Genomic DNA, 18,418 nt, shown 5'->3' on the forward strand with positions numbered 1-18,418 from the left:
ATCAGCATAGAGATGGTAATTGAATCCATGGGATCAGATGAAATCAGCAAGTAAAATAAATTAGAGGAAGAAGGACCAGGACAGAGCTCAATGGAACACCCACAGTTAGTGGATGTAACCTGCTTGAAGATCCAACAAAGGAGACACAGAAGGAGCTGTGGAATAGGTAGGAGAGAGTAGTGTCACAAAAACCTAAAGAAAGTATCAAGGAGAAGAGGGTGATTAACAGTTTCTAAGGCTGAAAAGAGGTCAAGAAAGATGAGCACTAAGAAAAGGTCATTAAATTTGGCAATTAAGAGATCATTAGTAACTTTAGAGAGAACAGTTCTGGTTCAATGATAAAAGTTTAAAGCCGGACAGTAGAAAGTTACAGAAAGCTAGAGAATAGGAAGTGGAGGTATCTTTCGTCTTCTCAAGGAGTTTAGCCACAAAATGGGAGAATAACTATCAGAGATGGATGATCAAGTGAGGATGGGGAAGACACGGGCATGTTTGCAGGAAGTAGGAAGAAGCATTGACGATAAGAGTGGGTGTTATAGAAGGGGAAATTTGCTGAAGGGATGGAATGGGATCACTTGTATACATAGAGGGATTTACTTTGGGAAGAAGGGCTACCTTATTATGTAAGGATCAAATACAATCTCATGTTTGGCATTAAAAACCCTTCACAATCTAGCTCCATCCACTTTTCCAGGCTTATTAAATGATTATTAGTAATAAATTATTAATATTGGGGTCCAGGTTTTTTTCTCTTTTTGCTTCCTCATTCAAAGCCCAGTCCTTGTTGGTCAAGTCAGTCTCTGAAGGACAGGACTGACCATGAGATTGGTCTAACCTTCCAGGAACATTTTCCTCAATCTTGGATGGGACCCCACACAACAGGGAGAGCTTATTTCTGATTAAAATGTAAAAAGAATTGAATCTAGGTGAATACTGGCTCAAAAAAACCATTGGGCTCACACCCCTGAAACCTTACCATTGTTCAACTTAATTGATCTAGGTAGAGATGGATCTCTTTGTTTAGACTGCTGAAGGCTGAGTCTCAGGGTCAAGTCAAACTCTTAGCAGGATGAACCTGAAGACTTCTGGCCCAAATCCTCATTAATATGCCCACCCCCTGCATTGATTGTTCACCAATCAGGGTTGATCTCCACCTGTCAGTGGCACCCACTTTTCAAAAGGTATTTAAACATTCTATGATCTCTATAGTCTTTGTCTTTGGTTACTAAGAGAGACCACTGGTGATCTATTGATATCATATTAATAAATTATTAATTACCCAGAACTTTGTGTCTCAGACTTTTCATTCTTATATTTATATTACTCCTCTTCATAGAATCTACGTTCAAAGGAAACTGGTCTACTTGCCGTTTCCCACATACAATATTCCATCTTCTATTTCCACGCCTTTGAACAAACTGTCTCCCTAGCCTGGAATGCACCATATTCGCCTTCACCTCTCAGAATGTCTAGCTTCACTCCCTCCCAAAGCTTAGCTCAAGAGTCATCGCCTACATAAAAGCTTTCCTGATGCCTGATGCCTAATGCCTACCTCCCCAGCTGCTACTATCCCCCAAAATTACTTTATATTTACCATGTGTATACACATGTGCTTCATACATACACACTTCAGTTGTGTCTGACTCTTCATGATTCCATGTGGGGTTTTCTTGGCAAAGATGGAGAGGTTTGCCATTCCCTTCTCTGATAGATTAGGCCAACAGAGGTTAAGTGACTTGCCCAGGGTCACACAGCAAATGTCTGAGGCCAGATTTAAATTCAGGTCTTCCTGACTTTAGGCCCATCCCTCTATCCACTGAGCCCTCTAGCTGCCTTTTACACACACACACACACACACACACACACACACACACACACACACACACACGGTTTCCTAAAGTCTTAGTGCAGTTTTAAGCTGTAATAGCTTATATATGAGCTCATGCATACATATTCACATATATCTTATGTGCATACATGTCTGTTCTCCCATTAGAATGCAAGCTCATAGAGGGCATAGAAAGACTGTCTCTCCCCTGAAATACCTTCTGGTGTAATGAGACAAACTTATCTGAGTATTAGATATATTATAAATATGAAACATGGTGTTAACAAATTTTTTTGACTTGTTTTTGAGGGCTCCTTGGGCTCAAGGGGGGGGCATGTTATATGGCCTTGTTTAGGAAAAAATATACAAAAGAACAGGTAGCCAAGTATAAGACCAACTACAACTGGACCAAGTGTTGGAAAGATGGGGGCTCAATGGAATCAGTCAGGGTCAATAAAAGAAAGAGGTTCCTTGGAGAAGGGGGCAACAGAAAATCAAGTCTGAAGAAGAGAGAGGGGCAGTTTACCTCTAGAGGGTTGCCCCTCCGTAACCTCAGCTCCTCCTCATAGTGCTCCACAGCCTGACTGTAGTTCTTCAAGTCCCCAAAGGTGGCAGCCAGTGAGACATGAATGACAGCCAACTCCTGCTTTGCTATCTTCAGAGATTTGGCAAACTGCAACTGGATGGAAGCAGCCCCAGTAAGGAGAGGTCCTCTCTGATCCCTCATAGGTAGCTTTCCAACTCCCTCCTGATTTTTCTTAGCCTTGGCCCATTCTTCAACTTAACTTTGTTCACCCTCCCACCTAGTACATCCTGGAAGGCATCTTGAAGAAAGCCCATCCCCAAAAAGGAATGTGCCCTGATAACAACGGAAGGGTGAACTCTACCCCACTCTACCCCCTCCGTTCCAGCTTGTAGGAGGCACTCCCTTACCTGTTTCTGGTAGGCCTCAGCTGCCTTGGGGAAGTCTCCAGATTTGGAGAAAAGGTCCCCAAGCTGCTCACAGATGCCCAGGGCTTCATGGAGGTCACTGCGCTCAGCCTCCTCCAGCCTTTGCTGCAGACTCACCACTTTTAGCACTGCTTGGATATGGAGGGGGAACCCACAAAGTGAGATGTTATAAGAAGGGCTCATATCTTTCAAAATTTTCATATGTGATACTCCAACAACCCTGTGAGGGTGCTGGGAAAGGTGGAGAAAAAGTTAACACTAGCATTTTTGTCACAGGAGCCCTGTGAAGTGGATAGTAGAGGTATTACTGTCCCCATTTTGGAGACAAGTTAAGAGACTCAGAAAGAAAACGATCTGGCCAAGTTCACACAGCTAGTCGGTGGCAGAGTCGGGACTCGAAAGTCAAATTTCAAATCCCAAATTAGGAGCTCATTGCACTGCACAATACTGCCCCCTTAAGGAAGGGTGACACATCATTACCATCACCTTCCATATCCTTCCACTAATCATTTGCCTGTTTTGGAAGTGGCCAAAGCATCTATTATCATGTTCATTTTACCTGCCCAAGACCACATATGTATTAAATGTCAAGACAAATTTAGAACCATGGTCTTTTGATTCCTTATACAGTGTTCTTTCCAATATACTATGATGCTTCTGTAGCAAGTTGGTGAGAACTAGGACTAGGATCCAGGTTTCTTGGTTCTCAAAGTTTTCTAATATATCGTGTTGCCAGGTCAGAAATCTGAAGGGGAAGGAAGGAGCCCAGTCCAGTACCCTTGGAAGCAATCCAATTCAAGTCTCACCATACTTGAGGCTTCTGCAGATCGTATGCCGCTGCCTGGGCTGCTGGGAACCTAGTCTGTAGGCCTTCTTTAGGGCCCTCTTGGCGGCCACAAAATCTCCCAAGTCTTGGAGGATCTGAAGAACAAAGGAAGAAAATGTTCAAATCCTTATCCTGGTCAGTACCTCACCCTTCCCAAACTTCAGAGTGACTAACCAGTCCTATGGTTCCTGAAAGACATGATGCCCACAGACCTCAGACCATGGACTGGGGCAGAAGTGCAACCTAAGGCACCGCTGATTACCTGGGCAACAACAACACAACACTCGCTTTCCATGAACTTCCTCTTCATGACTCGGGCACATTCTCGTGCTCCCTCTAGGCAACGCATGGCCTTTGAGTGCTGCCCATCCCGCCAGTGAATAGTGCCCAGATTGTACCGAGCACGAAAAAGGTCCTCATATAAGTGATTTTGCCTGTAATCAGGAAGAAAGTAAGGCTTAAAGGCACTCAGAAACCTTCCTGCTCTGCTCAAACTGAACAAGATAGCTGCTGTTTGGCCATACTCTATATTCCATACAACCTGGACTACTCTCTGTCCTAATGTACCTTGTGCTTTCCTGCCTCTAGAACTCTGCTCATGCTGTTTCCTCACCCACACATCAGAATTACGTTTTTAAATTATGGACTTATCAAACACTGAACATACACCTCTCAGGATACAATGAACAGAAAACGAGGACTGTATATGAAACTATGGAACTCCTATTATGTACAGATTTTTTTAAGATTATGAGCACCTCGAAGTCAGGAGCTGTCATTTGCCTTTCTTTCTACCTACAGCATGCAGCAGTGCCAGGCACACAGTCAGCACTTAATAAACGTTTATTGAATGACAAATGTAGATGAAATTTAACATGATTGACAGTAACAAAGTTGCTCTGCTTGCCTACATCCCTTTCCAAACGTCCGTCCGCTCTGTTTTGTACAATTTTTGTTTCATTGATGTTATTTCCATGTTTCTCTCTTTTTTTTTTTGGCCACTCCTCACCTCCCTAAATAGAAGTCATCCCTTTCAATAAATAAGTACAGTCAAACAAAACTAATTTAGGTACTGGCCGTATCTGAAAACGTCTATCTTGTTCTATACCTCTAGTCCTCTATTTCTTCACTCACTGAATTCCTATCTTTCTTTTTTTAAAAAATTTATTTTTAGTTTGTAACATTCATTTCCTCAAGATTTTAAGTAACAAATTTTCTCCCCATCTCTACGCCCCCACCTCAAGATGGCATGTATTCTCATTGCCCCTCTCCCCAGTCTGCCTTCCCTTGTATCACCGCACCCCTCCCCCATCCCCTTCCCCTTTACTTGTAGGGAAAGATAGATTTCTATACCCCATTGCCTGTATATCTTAATTCCCACTTGCATGTAAAAACAATTTTTTAAACATTTGTTTTCAGAACTTTGAGTTCCAAACTCTCTCCCTTCTCCCCTCCCCACCCACCCTCCTTGAGAAGGCAAGCAATTCAATACAGGTTATACCCTAGCACTCCTTTAAAGCCCAGCTCAAATGCTACCTTTTCTAGTAAGCTGACACCTGGCCATCAGTAACAATCTTCCCCATTAGATTTCACATCATATTTTTTTCTATACTTTCCTAATACATTTATCATGAAATACAGTGTAATACAGTTCTCAGTGTTTGTACCTTATTCCCCTAATTTGAAAATCTTACCTAAACCCTGTCTTCCCAATGTACAGTGCCTTGAACACAATAAATAATGTCTAATGAAACAAACTGCTTCACAAAAGATGGTCTTTTTTTTAACATGTGTGTATATATCCTGATTCTTTCTTCAAGGCAGAGCCCCCACGAGCCAGGTCTATCTTCATCAAACTGGGGTTTCTTTAGGGCAAGGGCTGTGTCAAGGGAATACTTAGTCAGAGCTTATTTCATTGACCGGCTTCAAATCCTAGGGCAAGGAGTGTGACCCTTTGTTAAGAATCAACAAGTCCCCCCCTTAAAGGCATGATCCCCCAACTGTCCCAATCACTTGGGCCTCCACTTTTAAATACCCAATTCACAGGGCTGGGCTGGCAGAGGGGACCCTGGAAATAAGAGACTTACTCAGAAAGAAAGATGCTCTTCTTGACATAGTCACTACACAGGGCTGGCTGCTTCAGACTATCAAAAGTAAGGCCCAAGTTGAGATAGAGACGGGTCCTCATCTCACTCAGTTCCTGCTGCGTCAGGACTCCTAAAAGAAATCCCCCAAGCCAGACCTTCAGTGGCTCTGTGCATTCTCCTCCCAAGGTCTCCAATTTACTCTGCCCATTTTTCAAACACCCAGTATGATCCCTACTTCCTTTCCTCAACACACTTTCACCACTAATCTCTTTGGGATTATCCCTGTAACAAAAAAAAAAATGAGGCACTGGAAAATTTTAAATTTCATTTGCATTTGGTCATGGAAAGTAGGGCTATGTTTTCTTTCTTGGAAGGGAAGCTCCACAAGTCTCCAACATCTAACCAGGGATTTTCAAGAGCAGGGGCTAGATCTTTCCTATAAGGTCAGGAGTTTTAACAAGCATGAGGACTATTTCTCCACCTCAGATGAGGGGTTCACTGAGGGCAGAGGTCATATATATTCTTTATTATAACTTTCAAGAGCTTTGCACAAGGCTCTCATTTCTCATTTGGGAAATGGAAATTTCTCTCTGCCTGACTCAAGGGACAAGGAAACCAGCGGGTCTCTCCTAATGACGACCTTTCCAAGGTCAAGTAGGTGGGTCATTCTGAGACATAAGTCATTTTGACGGACCCAGGAAGCTGAGGAATGTTAACAAACTAGCGAGGATGATGTCAGCCTGGTTCATGGCTGGAGAACAGGTAAGGTTCCTAAAGCACTTCCTCTGCCCTCTGTTTTAGAAGGCTGGATGATGCATAAACAGGAGTTCTTTCTGTCCTGATGCATCTCTTGGAGCAGAAGGGAGCCCTCCCCTTCCTTGCTATCTTTAGGGGAACTCACTCTCTAACTTCTCATCCACTATTGCCAGGCTCTTCTCAAAGGCAGTCTGTGCCTGCAGGAGCACATCAACTGATTGGCTGTGGTCATAGCTGGCCAGATAAGTTCTACCAATGGTTGCCCAGGCCCTCTGTTGCTCAATGTAGCTGGATAAGGACTCTGCCAGCTCTAGATGACGATGCTGGTGCTAGGGATAAAGTGAGACAATCAATTGTAAGCCATCACACACATATACACATAGAGCCACCACTCAGGTGTATACCTCCCCAAACAAAAAATATATAGCAATAAAAGGCCACAGATTCTTCAGTTCTCACAACTTCCTCCCCCCTTCTAGAAACCTTATTCAAGTCAACAAGCATTTATTTGAGTACCTGCTATGTGCAAGGACCCACGCTAGGATAAGTTCAGCTTATCCTGGTAGCCTTGATCACTAGCAACTGAATGGGGATGAAAAAAAAGGGCCCTACATTAATATCTCATCAACAATATAACATATGTGAGAAAGACAGAAAAAAAAGGGCCAAGTTCAGAAAGGTTTCTTTGTTGCCTAGTATACAAGGTGGGTTGGACCAAGAAGTTCCAATTCCAATAACTCACTATGTAAGCTTGAGCAGTTCCCTTCCTTTTTCCAGGTCTCGAATTGGATTAAATGACTGAGGGTCCCTCTGGTTTAGAATATATAACTTTAATAGCATAGTCGGATTCAATGCTTAGTACATATTACATGCTAATCACCAACTGCTGATTAAGTCCCAACTCAACAGGTTATAGACTAGCTAATGATTTCCTCCTTGTAGGGGAAGACATAGTCACTTTCCAAGAGTAAAGTCATGTCTCTTTGTCTCATCCCAAGCACTCCCCGAGGGTGAGAAGTGGCTGCCTGTATGACACTCCAAGGACAGATTAAATATTTGCTCAGAGCTCTGTGTTGGGGAGTGGGGGGAGTAGGGGAAAGGACAGGGGGTAGCTTCCTGCTTCCCACCTATTGGCCTCTCAACAAGGGGCTCCCATCATACCTTCAGGGCAGCTGTGTAATCCTCCAGCTCTGCCAGCCGCTCACCAATTTTTCGGTGGGCTATGGCACATCCCAGCACATCTCCAGTGATTTCCAGAAGATGAAGCTCCTGTTGGTGCTCAGCCAATGCTTCCCTGTAGCTGCCTGGATGAGCCCAGGAAAAAGGAGAGCCACTGTCAAGCTGGGGTGACGAAAAGGAGGCAGGATCCACAAAAGCACAGATACTGCTTGTAGGCAAGGATGCAGTCCTATCCATTTGACTCCATGATGCTCAGGCAGCAGGGCTGGATCTCGAATGGGTTCACTTCACTTTAGGTCTGACCCATCACCTTCTCTAGTTCTTCCTAGCCTCCAAAAGGGAGAATCACTACCTACTTACAGCACTCTTCATAGTCACGATGGCCCTTTCAGGCTGTGGGCCAATACAAACTGATAAAAACTCCTGACTGGTCTATTCTGCTGAGTTCCTCTCTCAAACTACCTTTATTCAGGGGCTCCTCCAATCAGCCTTGTTCTCTCACTTCAAGCCTCTGCTCATTGGCCAAGATGCCCACAGATGCCCGCTTCCTCTTGTTCCTTATTCCCAGCCCTTTCTTTCTTCTACATCACCGCCACCTCCTCTAGGAAGCACTCACCAAGCCACCAGCCCAATATCTGGCCTCATTCAGTGCACCATTATGATTACTGTATGAAATAGCTACTGATTCCGTTTATGGCCTACTTCACCCTAACTTAGATCATGGAACCTCTAAAGGCAAGGCTGTCTTCCTCAAGGAACACCCCATTAGACTCATATGGCTATGTCTCCCCACCATTCATGGAATCAATCTTCCGTCCTTCCTTTCCTAACAATTGGTTATGTCCAAAAGTGGCACATGCTGCTTCAGGATGTAGTGGGTTCCTCATCACTGAATGTATTCAAGCAGGGGTTGAATATCTACTTTTCTGGGATGTTGTAGAGGGAATTCCTACCCAGGTAAGGGTTGCTTTGAATCAACTCCAAGACACCTTCCAACACTGTGATTCTATCCATGATTGTGTCCCGATACTCTAAGTCAAACTTGGTTCTGAGGCCACTAACAAATTCACCACTGACTCCTTGACTTGATTTGCACTAACACCGCTAGCTTGAAACTCCAAGGAACCTCAAGGAAAGGCCAGGAAGAAAGATCCTCATATATCCAGGACTGTCTGTAGCAGGAACTTAGCTGTGCCACAGGTGAAGAGAGGTTATCCAGTTCAGCCTCTCCATTTGGCAAGAAGCGAGAGTCTGAGAACCCAAACTGCCATGCTCCACCCCCTCCCTTAGGTTGTGGTGACTTGACTGTCTAAAGCAATACTTACCATGGCTAGCCAAAATCTCCCCCAGCTGATTGCAGAGTACAGCTTCCTCCTTCAGCTGTCCATTCTTCTGGGCTTTGGCCTTGGCCTTCTTTAACTCTAGGGGAGATGACTGAAAGCCTCAAAGGATGGTCACCACCCCCCTTCCCTAAGGGAACTAGGTGGCTCAGTGGATAAGACTAGACTGAGTCAGGAAGACTTAAGTTCAAATTCAGTCTCAGACACTTAATAGCTATGTGAGTTTGGACAAGTCACTTAAACCATGTTTGCCTCAGTTTGATCACCTGTAAAATAGAGAAAATAACAGTACCTACATCCCAGGTTTCTTGTGAGGATAAAATGAGAGTATTTGTAAAGCATTTTGTAAACTTTAAAGCACTATGTAAATGGTAGCTATTATTACTATTGAAGTGTTGGTGCTACTAGTGGAAGACAAAGTAGCCCTTAAAGGCCCCTGCTCCAGTTTAGAGGCAGGTGGCCTTCAATGCTTATGAAAGAAGACTGGGGGGGTGGAGTGGAAGACAGGTAGAGGCTGAGCTGACCTTCCTGCATTCAGATCTTAATCAGCATTTTGTACTTCAGTCTAATGAACTTAAAACATAAAATGCTTTATAATTATTTGTGTTTATATGTCATCCCCCTAATGTGACTGTGAGCTCTACAAGGGTCAGGGCTATATCTTACCTAAACTTTGATCCTCCCTCAGTCCTCAGCACAATGCTCCGCACATAGTAGGCTCTTAATAAATGAAGGACCATGTGCCATACTCTCCTTTTGCCCCCATGGTTTTGCTCATACTGGAAGGTCCTCCCATCGCCTCTTTATTTTTAATTCCAACTAACTCAACTGTCACCTCTTCCAACAAGCCTTCCCTAATGCACTCAGTCAGTGATGAAATTCTCTGTTGGAACTCACCTAAGAGCTGAATAAGTGGAAAGAATAACAAGACAACTGAAACTGAATGCTATGAAACTGAAATAACCAAGTTTGGCACAAAGAAGATATAAGGAGGCATTTTCCCTTTTCCTTTACAGAGGTCGGGGACTATGAGTGAGAGAAGTTGCATGTCAGACTTTTTTGACATGTTTTGCTTAACTGGTGTTTTTCTCTTTTTTATTCTTTGCTATAAGAGATGCCTCTATGAGAGAGAAATGGTGAAGGGATATATTGAGAAATGTAGGGGCATAAAAACAAAAGATACAATAGATATTGAAAATAATAGTAATAACTAGCATTTATACACTTTAAGGTTTACGAAGCGTCACATGTATATTTTCTCACTTTATATTCATGACAATCCTTTTAATTAGGTAAAAAAACAAGTATTGCTATCCCCATTTTACAAATGGAGAAACTGAGGCTCAGAGAGGTAGAGTGTCTTCTCAATGGTCACAAAGCCATTAAATGTTAGGGGAAGAGTTAAACCCAGTCTTCTGGAAGCACTATTTACATTACATAACACTGTCTCATGCAATGCTTTGTACTTCTGCTGCACTTTTCATGCAATATCATGTATTGTATTGACCCGGGTTGGTGTCTTATCCTCCTAATAAATGGGGGGAGGAGTCAGTATCTGGATGAACCCAGACACGGGATCTGTCCTACTGGAAGGGTGGAGAGGACAGAGAAGGGATGGTGTGGAAAATCACTAGGGAGGTGGTCTGTGAAGACTTGGGGTGACCAGGAATGCTCTAGGCAGACATAAGAAGTATGACGATCTGAGGAGAGAGGATGGGATGCTGGTCTTCGAGGACCATGAAAAGCCATAAGAGGTATGTTTGATATTCTGAGGGAACATGAGGGATGAGGTTCTGGAAGGTCATGGTCAGGGAGAGGTGGGTATCATGGGGAAAGTGTCGGGGAAATGCGTCCCCCACCCCCACGGCATGACAAGAGGGGAAAGAGCTAAGTGGATATGGGGGTGTGGCTGGAAGGGATGGTGGAGACAGGGGGACTAGGTCAGAGGACATGAGGAAAGTGAATGAGAAAGTAGCGAGGGTTAGTAGGGGGGACAAGGTAAAAGGAAGAAAGTGGGTGTAGGGGACTGAGAAGTGAGTGGGAGGAGACAGTGAGTAGGTTGGAACGAGGGAAAATGAGTGGGGGGGGGAGCAAGAGGGTGGGGAGTGAGGGGGACAAAGGTCAGAGTGGCAGGGACACGGAAGAAGTGAGTGTGGGTGACCAGGGAGAAGTGAGTGGGGGACACGGAGGAAGTGATTGGGGGTCATGAGGGAATTCAGTAGGGGTGGAGAAGTGAGCGGGAAGATACGGGGAAAGTGAGTGGGGGGGACACGGGGGAAGTGAGTATGGCACAGGAGGAGGGTCTGAGGTGGTATGGGAGGTGGGGAAGGGAGTGAGGGGACGGAGGAGGAAGGTACAAGGCGCAGGAAATGACCGGGACGGAAAGATGGTGTCTCGCAGGCCCACAGCCCGGCCCTTGCCCGCTCTCTTTCACTCACGGCGAATCTCCCGTTCCTCGCTCATGTCCCAGCCTTCCTGTCAGTCAGTCCAGGGAGCTGCCCCAGCGGTAGCGGTGGCGGCGGCAGCGGCAGCAACAGCAAGAGCAACATACCAAGCCGCGTCTTCCCGCGCTCCGGCGGTGGCCCCACCTCTGTGCGCGCGCGCAGCTCAGCCATTGGTTCGCAGCCTTCCCCACCTCCATGCGCGCGCGCAGCTCCGCCATTGGTTCGCAGCCTGCCCCACCTCCATGCGCGCGCGCAGCTCCGCCATTGGTTCGCAGACCGCCCCCTTCCCTCCCCCCTCCCCCCCCACCCCGCCCTGGGACTCCCCGGAGCCGGGAGGGCGTGGTGACTCCTGGACCTGTCAGCCTGTCAGCTCCGAGCGCTACCTCCTGGGACCCAAAGTCCTACAGAATAAGGCCCCTAGGCGTTCTGGGAATGGCAGTCGGCCCCAGGAGAACCGCATGGCGTGCCGGGAATCGTCCGAAACCCATGGACGTCACAATGCATTCTGGGGATTATAGTCCGCATTGGGAGAATTGAAACTCACGATGGAACTTGATTCGAATGAAAGAGAAAAGAAAGCACACTGGGGATTGTAGGGTGCGCTGGTCAACCACCAGGAAATCGAATCTATTTTCCTGAAAAATAATTCTGAGCCTCTCCTCAAACGGGCCAGCCCTTAGTCTCTTGGAAAGTTCATAGTGAGAAGGGGGCATACTCATTAGAATAGAAGAGACAGTTCAGAGAGGGTAGTTAACCTCCCTAAGGTTGCAAACAGAAGGGTTCAGCAAGAGGCTGGTTCCCCAAGCTTGGACCCAAAGAGGAATTAGGAGAATGTAGCTCTCCTAATTTGCAGAGGTGGAGGACGGTAGGTGTGTAACGCTGCATATCATTGCGGACTTGGTTGATGTGTTTCGTTTTGATTGATTTTTCTTATATTGTTAGTTACGGCTCTCAGGTTTGGGGTGGGGGGGGCGTGTTGTTGGGATGTATTGGGAAATAAAGGTGATATAAAACCAAAATAAATAAATAACGACTTCTATTAAAAGAACCTGGGTCTCCTGACCCCTAAAGCAGCTAGCTGCCACAACGGATAGAGGGGGCCAGGAGTCAGGAAGACAAGTGTTCAAATCCAGTCTCAGACACTTACTAGCTGTGACCCTGGGCAAGTCAGTTAAGATCTGTCTGCCTCGATTTCCTCACCTATAAAATGAGGATAATAATATCCCCTACCTCTCAGAGTTTTTATGAGGCTCAAACGAATTAATAATTGTAAAGCACTTAGCCAGGGCACATAGTGTTGTTCAGTTGTGTCTGATGCTTTGTGACTTCATTTGGCGTTTTCTTGGCAAAGATACTGGAGTGGTTTGCCACTTCCTTCTCCAGCATACTCTACAGATGAGAAAACTAAGGCAAACAGGGTTAAGTGATTTGCTCAAGGTCACACATCTAGTTAAGTGGCTGAGGCCAGATTTGAATGCAAGGTAATGAGTCTTCCTGACTCCAGGCCTGGTGCTTTATGCACTGTGCCACCTAGCTGTCCTCTGGCACATAGTAGGTACATAATGTTAGCTATTATTATTAAGGTGACCCATCCTAGACTTGGAATCAGAAGGACATAAGTTCAAATCCCATCTCAAGGCACTAGCTGTGTGACCTTGAGCAAGTCATTGAACCTCTTTCAGCTTCAGTTTCCTCAACTATAAAATGGAGACAAGAGCACCTATTTCAACAGGATGGTTGAAGATCAAATGAGATAAATAACAGCTATAAAACACTTTGCAAGCCTTAAAGCACCATATAAATGCTAGCTAGCTATTGCAGGTTCCCTACCCCACTGAAAAAAGAGCTAAGCTCCCTATTCCTCTCCTGTTTTTTTGTTGAAAGGGGAGATGGAGGGATACCCTATTTCCCTTGGGAGAGCAGGGAGTAGGCAGGGACTGGAGGCAGCTTACTCCAGGGAGCTTCCTTTGACTACCTTGCTCTTAAGCTCTTAAAACTCTGCTCTGAAGAATCCTTTCCACAAGACTCAGCCCCTCCTTTAGAGCCATAAATGGTAAGTTACTCTGCAAATATTCAGGTCTCCCTTGGATGTGTCATGTAATGGAGCTCCCTAAAAGTTGAAACTAGCCATCTACACCATCCCATTGGTCAACTCCCTCTTTAGACACCCTTACAGATAATGGATATATTTGCTGGGTTACCTTGGGTAAGCCTCTGGGCCTCTCTTAGCTATCCTGTAAAATGGAAATTTAAAAAGGCTTTTAAGGTCTGGATTGGGATAGAAGTAGGATCAGCGTACAGGTACTGACCCCCTTCCTTTACTTTCCAGAGCAGGGAAGTAGCTTGGAAGAGGTAAGGGACCCTGGGAAGGTTTACTCTTAAAATTTTCTTTGTCCTCTCCTCCAGTCCCCAACTTTTCACCAACTAGAAACTGACTTGGGTTAACCAGTTCTTCTTTCAAAATACAAATGAAAGAGAGGAATGAATCCATTAGTTATTTTGCTTTGCTGCTACCTAGATTCAACTGATGCCAAAATTGAGACTGCAGAGTTTACAACTGAACTCACTAAAATTCAAGTCTCTTCATCAAAGCTTGCTTACACCTTCTTTACATGCAGTTCTAACTCGTTTGGTATTTTGGAAGTGAACTCAAGCACGATTAGAGCCAAGGTGCTCTTCACAGCACACAGAAGAGCAGGTGGGCAGCAAAGAGAAAAAAACTAAATACACAAACAAACTTAGAAAGCCCAAACTTTGAGGGCCAATTAGTGTCCAAGCTCTATAGACCTCAATCTCTTTGAGCACAACCTGATAATAAAGAAGTAGGGTGGTAATAGAATTGAGTTCAAATTCCACCTTAGATACTAACTGTGGATGCCAATATGGTATAGTGAAGAGTTTTGGGTTTGGAGTAAGAGGTCCTGAGTTAAATCACAGATGTCCTGTATATTAACTATGTGACCTCAAACAAGTCATTTCCTTTATCTAAAAGGGTTTGTTTTCTCATCTGCAAAATGAAGAAGTAGGAGACTAGATGATCTTAAGTCCCTGCTAGCTATAAATCTATGACCAGGGCCAAAATTATTTAATCTCCTATCAATCAGTGTTTAAGAACCTACTATGTGCTAAGCACTGTGTATACAAAGCCAAAATTTAAGTAGCTGCCCTCAAACAGCTTACGTTCTGTCAGTCAACTAACATTTATAATCCCTTACCACATGCTTATTAACTGCTAGGGATACAAAAAAGAGGGGAAAATAGACCATGCTTTCAACAAGCATATTCTATTGGGGAAGACAACATTTTATTTATGTGTCCAGACAGAAAGTAAGCTCTTTTGGGGCAGGGAAGTACTTAATAAATGCTTGATTATTCTACACATACCAGTATGTGTATTTGTGTTTATATACATGCACACAAAATAAAGCCAAGGGAATTTCTTAGAAGAAGCATTAGCAGCTGTGGAATTCGGAAGTCTCTCTTGCAGGAAGGGGCTTATTAATCTGGAATGATGAAAACTCACAACCTTGCTTTCTTAGCCAGTATAATACTGAACATAACCTTTTCTTTAATGATTCTCACTGTTTCACACAGGCAGTGGTGTTATGACACAGCAAGGTTGTTTGCCTCAACACTGAATTAATTGGCTAGACTTTGTGAGTTCCTGGTCTGATTCGTAAAGTTCTTTTATCTCTTCTTACTACTGGTATGGTCCTGTGTCTTTGGAGGTAGGAACCTACCACATAAGCTTGTTAACACAGGTTAAGATTAAATGTTAAAATTCTCAAACATTCTTTAAGGGACAATTTATGATCATTTAGAAAGGGAGGACATGATTACTAAGAGTCAGCAAAGGCTCATCATAGTATCAGACATAGAAATGAAGAGAACCTTAGAGGTCACCTAAGCCAACTTGGTGATTAATCAAGAAAAGTTTAGTATAGTAGAAAGAACAGTAGCTCTGGAACTGGAGGCTGAGTTCCAATACTGCCCTGGGTCTTATTACCTGTATAACTTTAGGCAGATTACCTATCCTTAAGTTTTCTCATCTGTAAAATAGAGGCTGGACTAGATACCTTCTAGGAAGAATTTATAATCCTCTGGCTAGGTCAGGCTAGAATAACCTGATTTTTTTAAAAATGGGTTTATTATTAAATCAGAAGAATGTTGTAGATATTCCTGGATGTTAGGAAGTCAACTCCCAATATGCTTTTGGACAAGATAAGAGATGTGGGCTAGACAAAGGATGATAATGGCAGGTTTAATTAGCATTGTTAAGTATGTAAGAAAAAGTTTTCTTTACCAGTAGACCATGAGATAAGTGGTGATAAAGTATTAATTGTGTTAGGTGGGTACAGAACTGGTTGGCCAACAGGATCCAAAGAATGTTTGTAGATGGGTTGATGTTGGTATGAGTGAGTAATAAGCTAGTGGCAAGAGTGCTTTATGGTATTTTATATCTCATTTGATCCTTTCTCTTGGAGTTTCAGGAATCCATTCTTGGCTCTGTTCTATACATAAATTTAAGGAGACAGGCTGAAAGTGCATAGGCCTCATTTCATAACTGTTGCTTCAAGTGCCAGACTCTCAAGTTTACAATTCACAGCTATTCTGAGGGGAATCTGAAATTGCCAGAAGTCTGATATTTGTATAAGGGTGTCACTAAGTCCTAAGTATAAGGGGTTAGAACAGCAAGAATGGATAGTTACAAACTGAAGCATAGCACAAGCTCCTAGGGAGCAGAGACTGACTTTTGGTCTCCAGGGCTTGATATGGATTACTATTTCCTTTGTAACTGGGGGTGAGAGAAAAGGGATGTCTCCCAATACCCATCAACTTTCCATCCTTTATAAAAGGGCTGTCCAAAATGCGGCCCACAAGCTGCATGAGACTCACCTACAATCATAGAAATTTACATAACCTAAGGTTGAACAGCCCTGCTTTATTTCTCAGCCAGCTGACAGTGGTCATGGTTAGGGACAGCTCTTCTGAATGAAGACTTCTCTAGTCTTCTACTCTAGACTTCTTAGTTAGGTTTCAATCATAGTGAGGTACAGTTGTTTATAGCTAGACTATTTAAAGTGAATATCACTATTTGCTTTTATATGCCTACAGCTCCAGACCCACTGAGCCCCATGTCTACACTGCTCATTGAGAGCTGCAGTATTTCTGTCCCTTAGCAAAATTTTACATTAGAGTGATGGGCCAATGTGCAGAAGAATGTTAGATTAAGCCTTTTATTTGAGTTAGGTCTCTAGTGGAAGGTCCAGGGTTTTCTCATTTTTTCTCTTGTTCAATATTTTTTTTATCAGACTTAAGTGAAGTCATTGAAATGCTTTAATCATAATTATGGATGACCTGAAGCTGGGAAATGTGATGATCTGGAACTGGCCTGGGTTTTCATGCTTATTTCAAAATCATGCACATTTCTAAATGGGCCTACTTCCCTAGATCTCTCGTTTCCATCTTCCACCTCTGTGCTTTTGCTTATATATATAGGCTTAGAGCATACCTCTCAAAGCTTTAGCTCAGGTACCAACTTCTATAGGAAGTCCTCTTTGATCTCCCTATTTCTTAGTGTTCTCTTCCTCTTCAAATTATATTTTACTTATCTGTTTGGAGAGCCAGCCTGGTGTAGTGGATGGAGGTCTCTTAGTCACCCTGATCTTGATACAAAAGCCCAGGATCAAATAACCAAGGCAAGTCACTTACCCTTTTTCATTCCCCTAGCAACTTGATGGCGGTTAAGTTGCAGAAGAGATGCATATTTGTATCAATGGGGCTTTCTTCAGCAGGGAATTCCTCACATTAATAAAACCACAGTCCTGCCCAGCCCCTTCTTCCCTGCAACACTCCCCCCCCACCCCCAATCCCAGCACCTTACAATGTAGGCTGATGACAGGGACTTTTTTTTTTCTTTATATCCCTAGTCCCCAACATATAGTAGGCACATGTTACTGAATGTAATTGAATAGATAATATATTGGACAGCACAAGTGGAATCTGAAAAAGGCCTTTAACCAGCTAAGAACAGAAAGTTTGAGGATTTCACTTTGCTTAAGAAATAAAATGTTCAAATACAAGACTGGCAAGGTTTTAATGGGGTAGAAGTTCAATGAGCAAATTGGAGGTTAATATATTGTGCTCTGCCTTATTGAAACCAAACCAAACACCTCTAAGGGTTTTAGTGTTTAAATTCTAGGATCCAGATTTTAGAAAGGTCATTGGTAAGGGGAGTATATACATGAAGGCATCCATGATGGAAAGGACTCATGTCACTTAAGAAACATTTAAGGAAAGTGGAGCTTTTTAATCTGGAGGGGAAAGAGAAGACTTAGAGGAGCAAACTGATACCTCTTTTCCACATGCAAGAGGGACTTAAGTTTGATCTAAGTTACTTCAGAAAACAGTTCAATTCAACATAGGAATTTCCTGATGATTGGTGCTGTCTAAAAAACAGAATCGGGTGGTTTAAGAAGTAAAGTGAGATCCCATTATCCAAGGTATTCAGTGTAGAAGACTACTGTTAGGGATTTTATAGATGGGGTTCCTTTATAGGGTAGGAGATTAAAAGGTTCCTCCCTTTTAAGGTCCTTTTCAACTGAGATTCTGTAATTTTGATTTGGGTTCTATTCCTAACTCCATTAACCAGCCACCCAACTACTGTCAATTTACTTAACCTTTGCAGGCTTGTTTTCCTATCTGCAAAATAGATATTATATCTGTCCTATCTCAAAAATTAAAAGAAATAAAGATATTTTAAGGTGAGAAATGCTTGTGTTACTATGAAGATTAGGGGAAGCCAGATCAAAGTTAGTATATTTTCAGTTTCTGTGGGGTCCCAGCCAAAATGAGGGTATCAAATTGATACTCACCCAAACAAGGCTGGCCCATTTCCTGAGTAAAGTGAAGATGCTGGCAAAAACAAGCAGAGACCCAATCCCAGGAGGGTAATTCCTTCCCACTCCCACTCCCACCCCCACCCCTTTAAGGAAACACAGACAATG

The 18,418-nt window shown here is 43.5% G+C and overlaps 1 protein-coding gene across 1 annotated transcript in view; it reads right to left on the minus strand.

Moving 5' to 3' along the window:
• The window catches only part of TONSL (tonsoku like, DNA repair protein), a 33,529-nt gene extending 22,024 nt beyond the window's left edge, over positions 1 to 11,505 (minus strand). The window contains exons 1-9 of the mRNA XM_036734265.1: positions 11,406 to 11,505; positions 8,953 to 9,048; positions 7,610 to 7,752; positions 6,594 to 6,777; positions 5,693 to 5,822; positions 3,868 to 4,039; positions 3,586 to 3,700; positions 2,762 to 2,907; positions 2,355 to 2,507 (exon numbers count right to left, since the gene is read on the minus strand). Coding sequence (XP_036590160.1) covers positions 2,355 to 2,507; positions 2,762 to 2,907; positions 3,586 to 3,700; positions 3,868 to 4,039; positions 5,693 to 5,822; positions 6,594 to 6,777; positions 7,610 to 7,752; positions 8,953 to 9,048; positions 11,406 to 11,430 — 1,164 coding nt within the window. The 5' untranslated portion in view covers positions 11,431 to 11,505. The remainder of the gene's footprint in view (positions 1 to 2,354; positions 2,508 to 2,761; positions 2,908 to 3,585; positions 3,701 to 3,867; positions 4,040 to 5,692; positions 5,823 to 6,593; positions 6,778 to 7,609; positions 7,753 to 8,952; positions 9,049 to 11,405) is intronic.
• Positions 11,506 to 18,418: the final 6,913 nt, after the last annotated feature.

Source organism: Trichosurus vulpecula, chromosome 1 (genome assembly GCF_011100635.1).
Source record: "Trichosurus vulpecula isolate mTriVul1 chromosome 1, mTriVul1.pri, whole genome shotgun sequence".
Lineage (NCBI taxonomy): Eukaryota > Metazoa > Chordata > Mammalia > Diprotodontia > Phalangeridae > Trichosurus > Trichosurus vulpecula.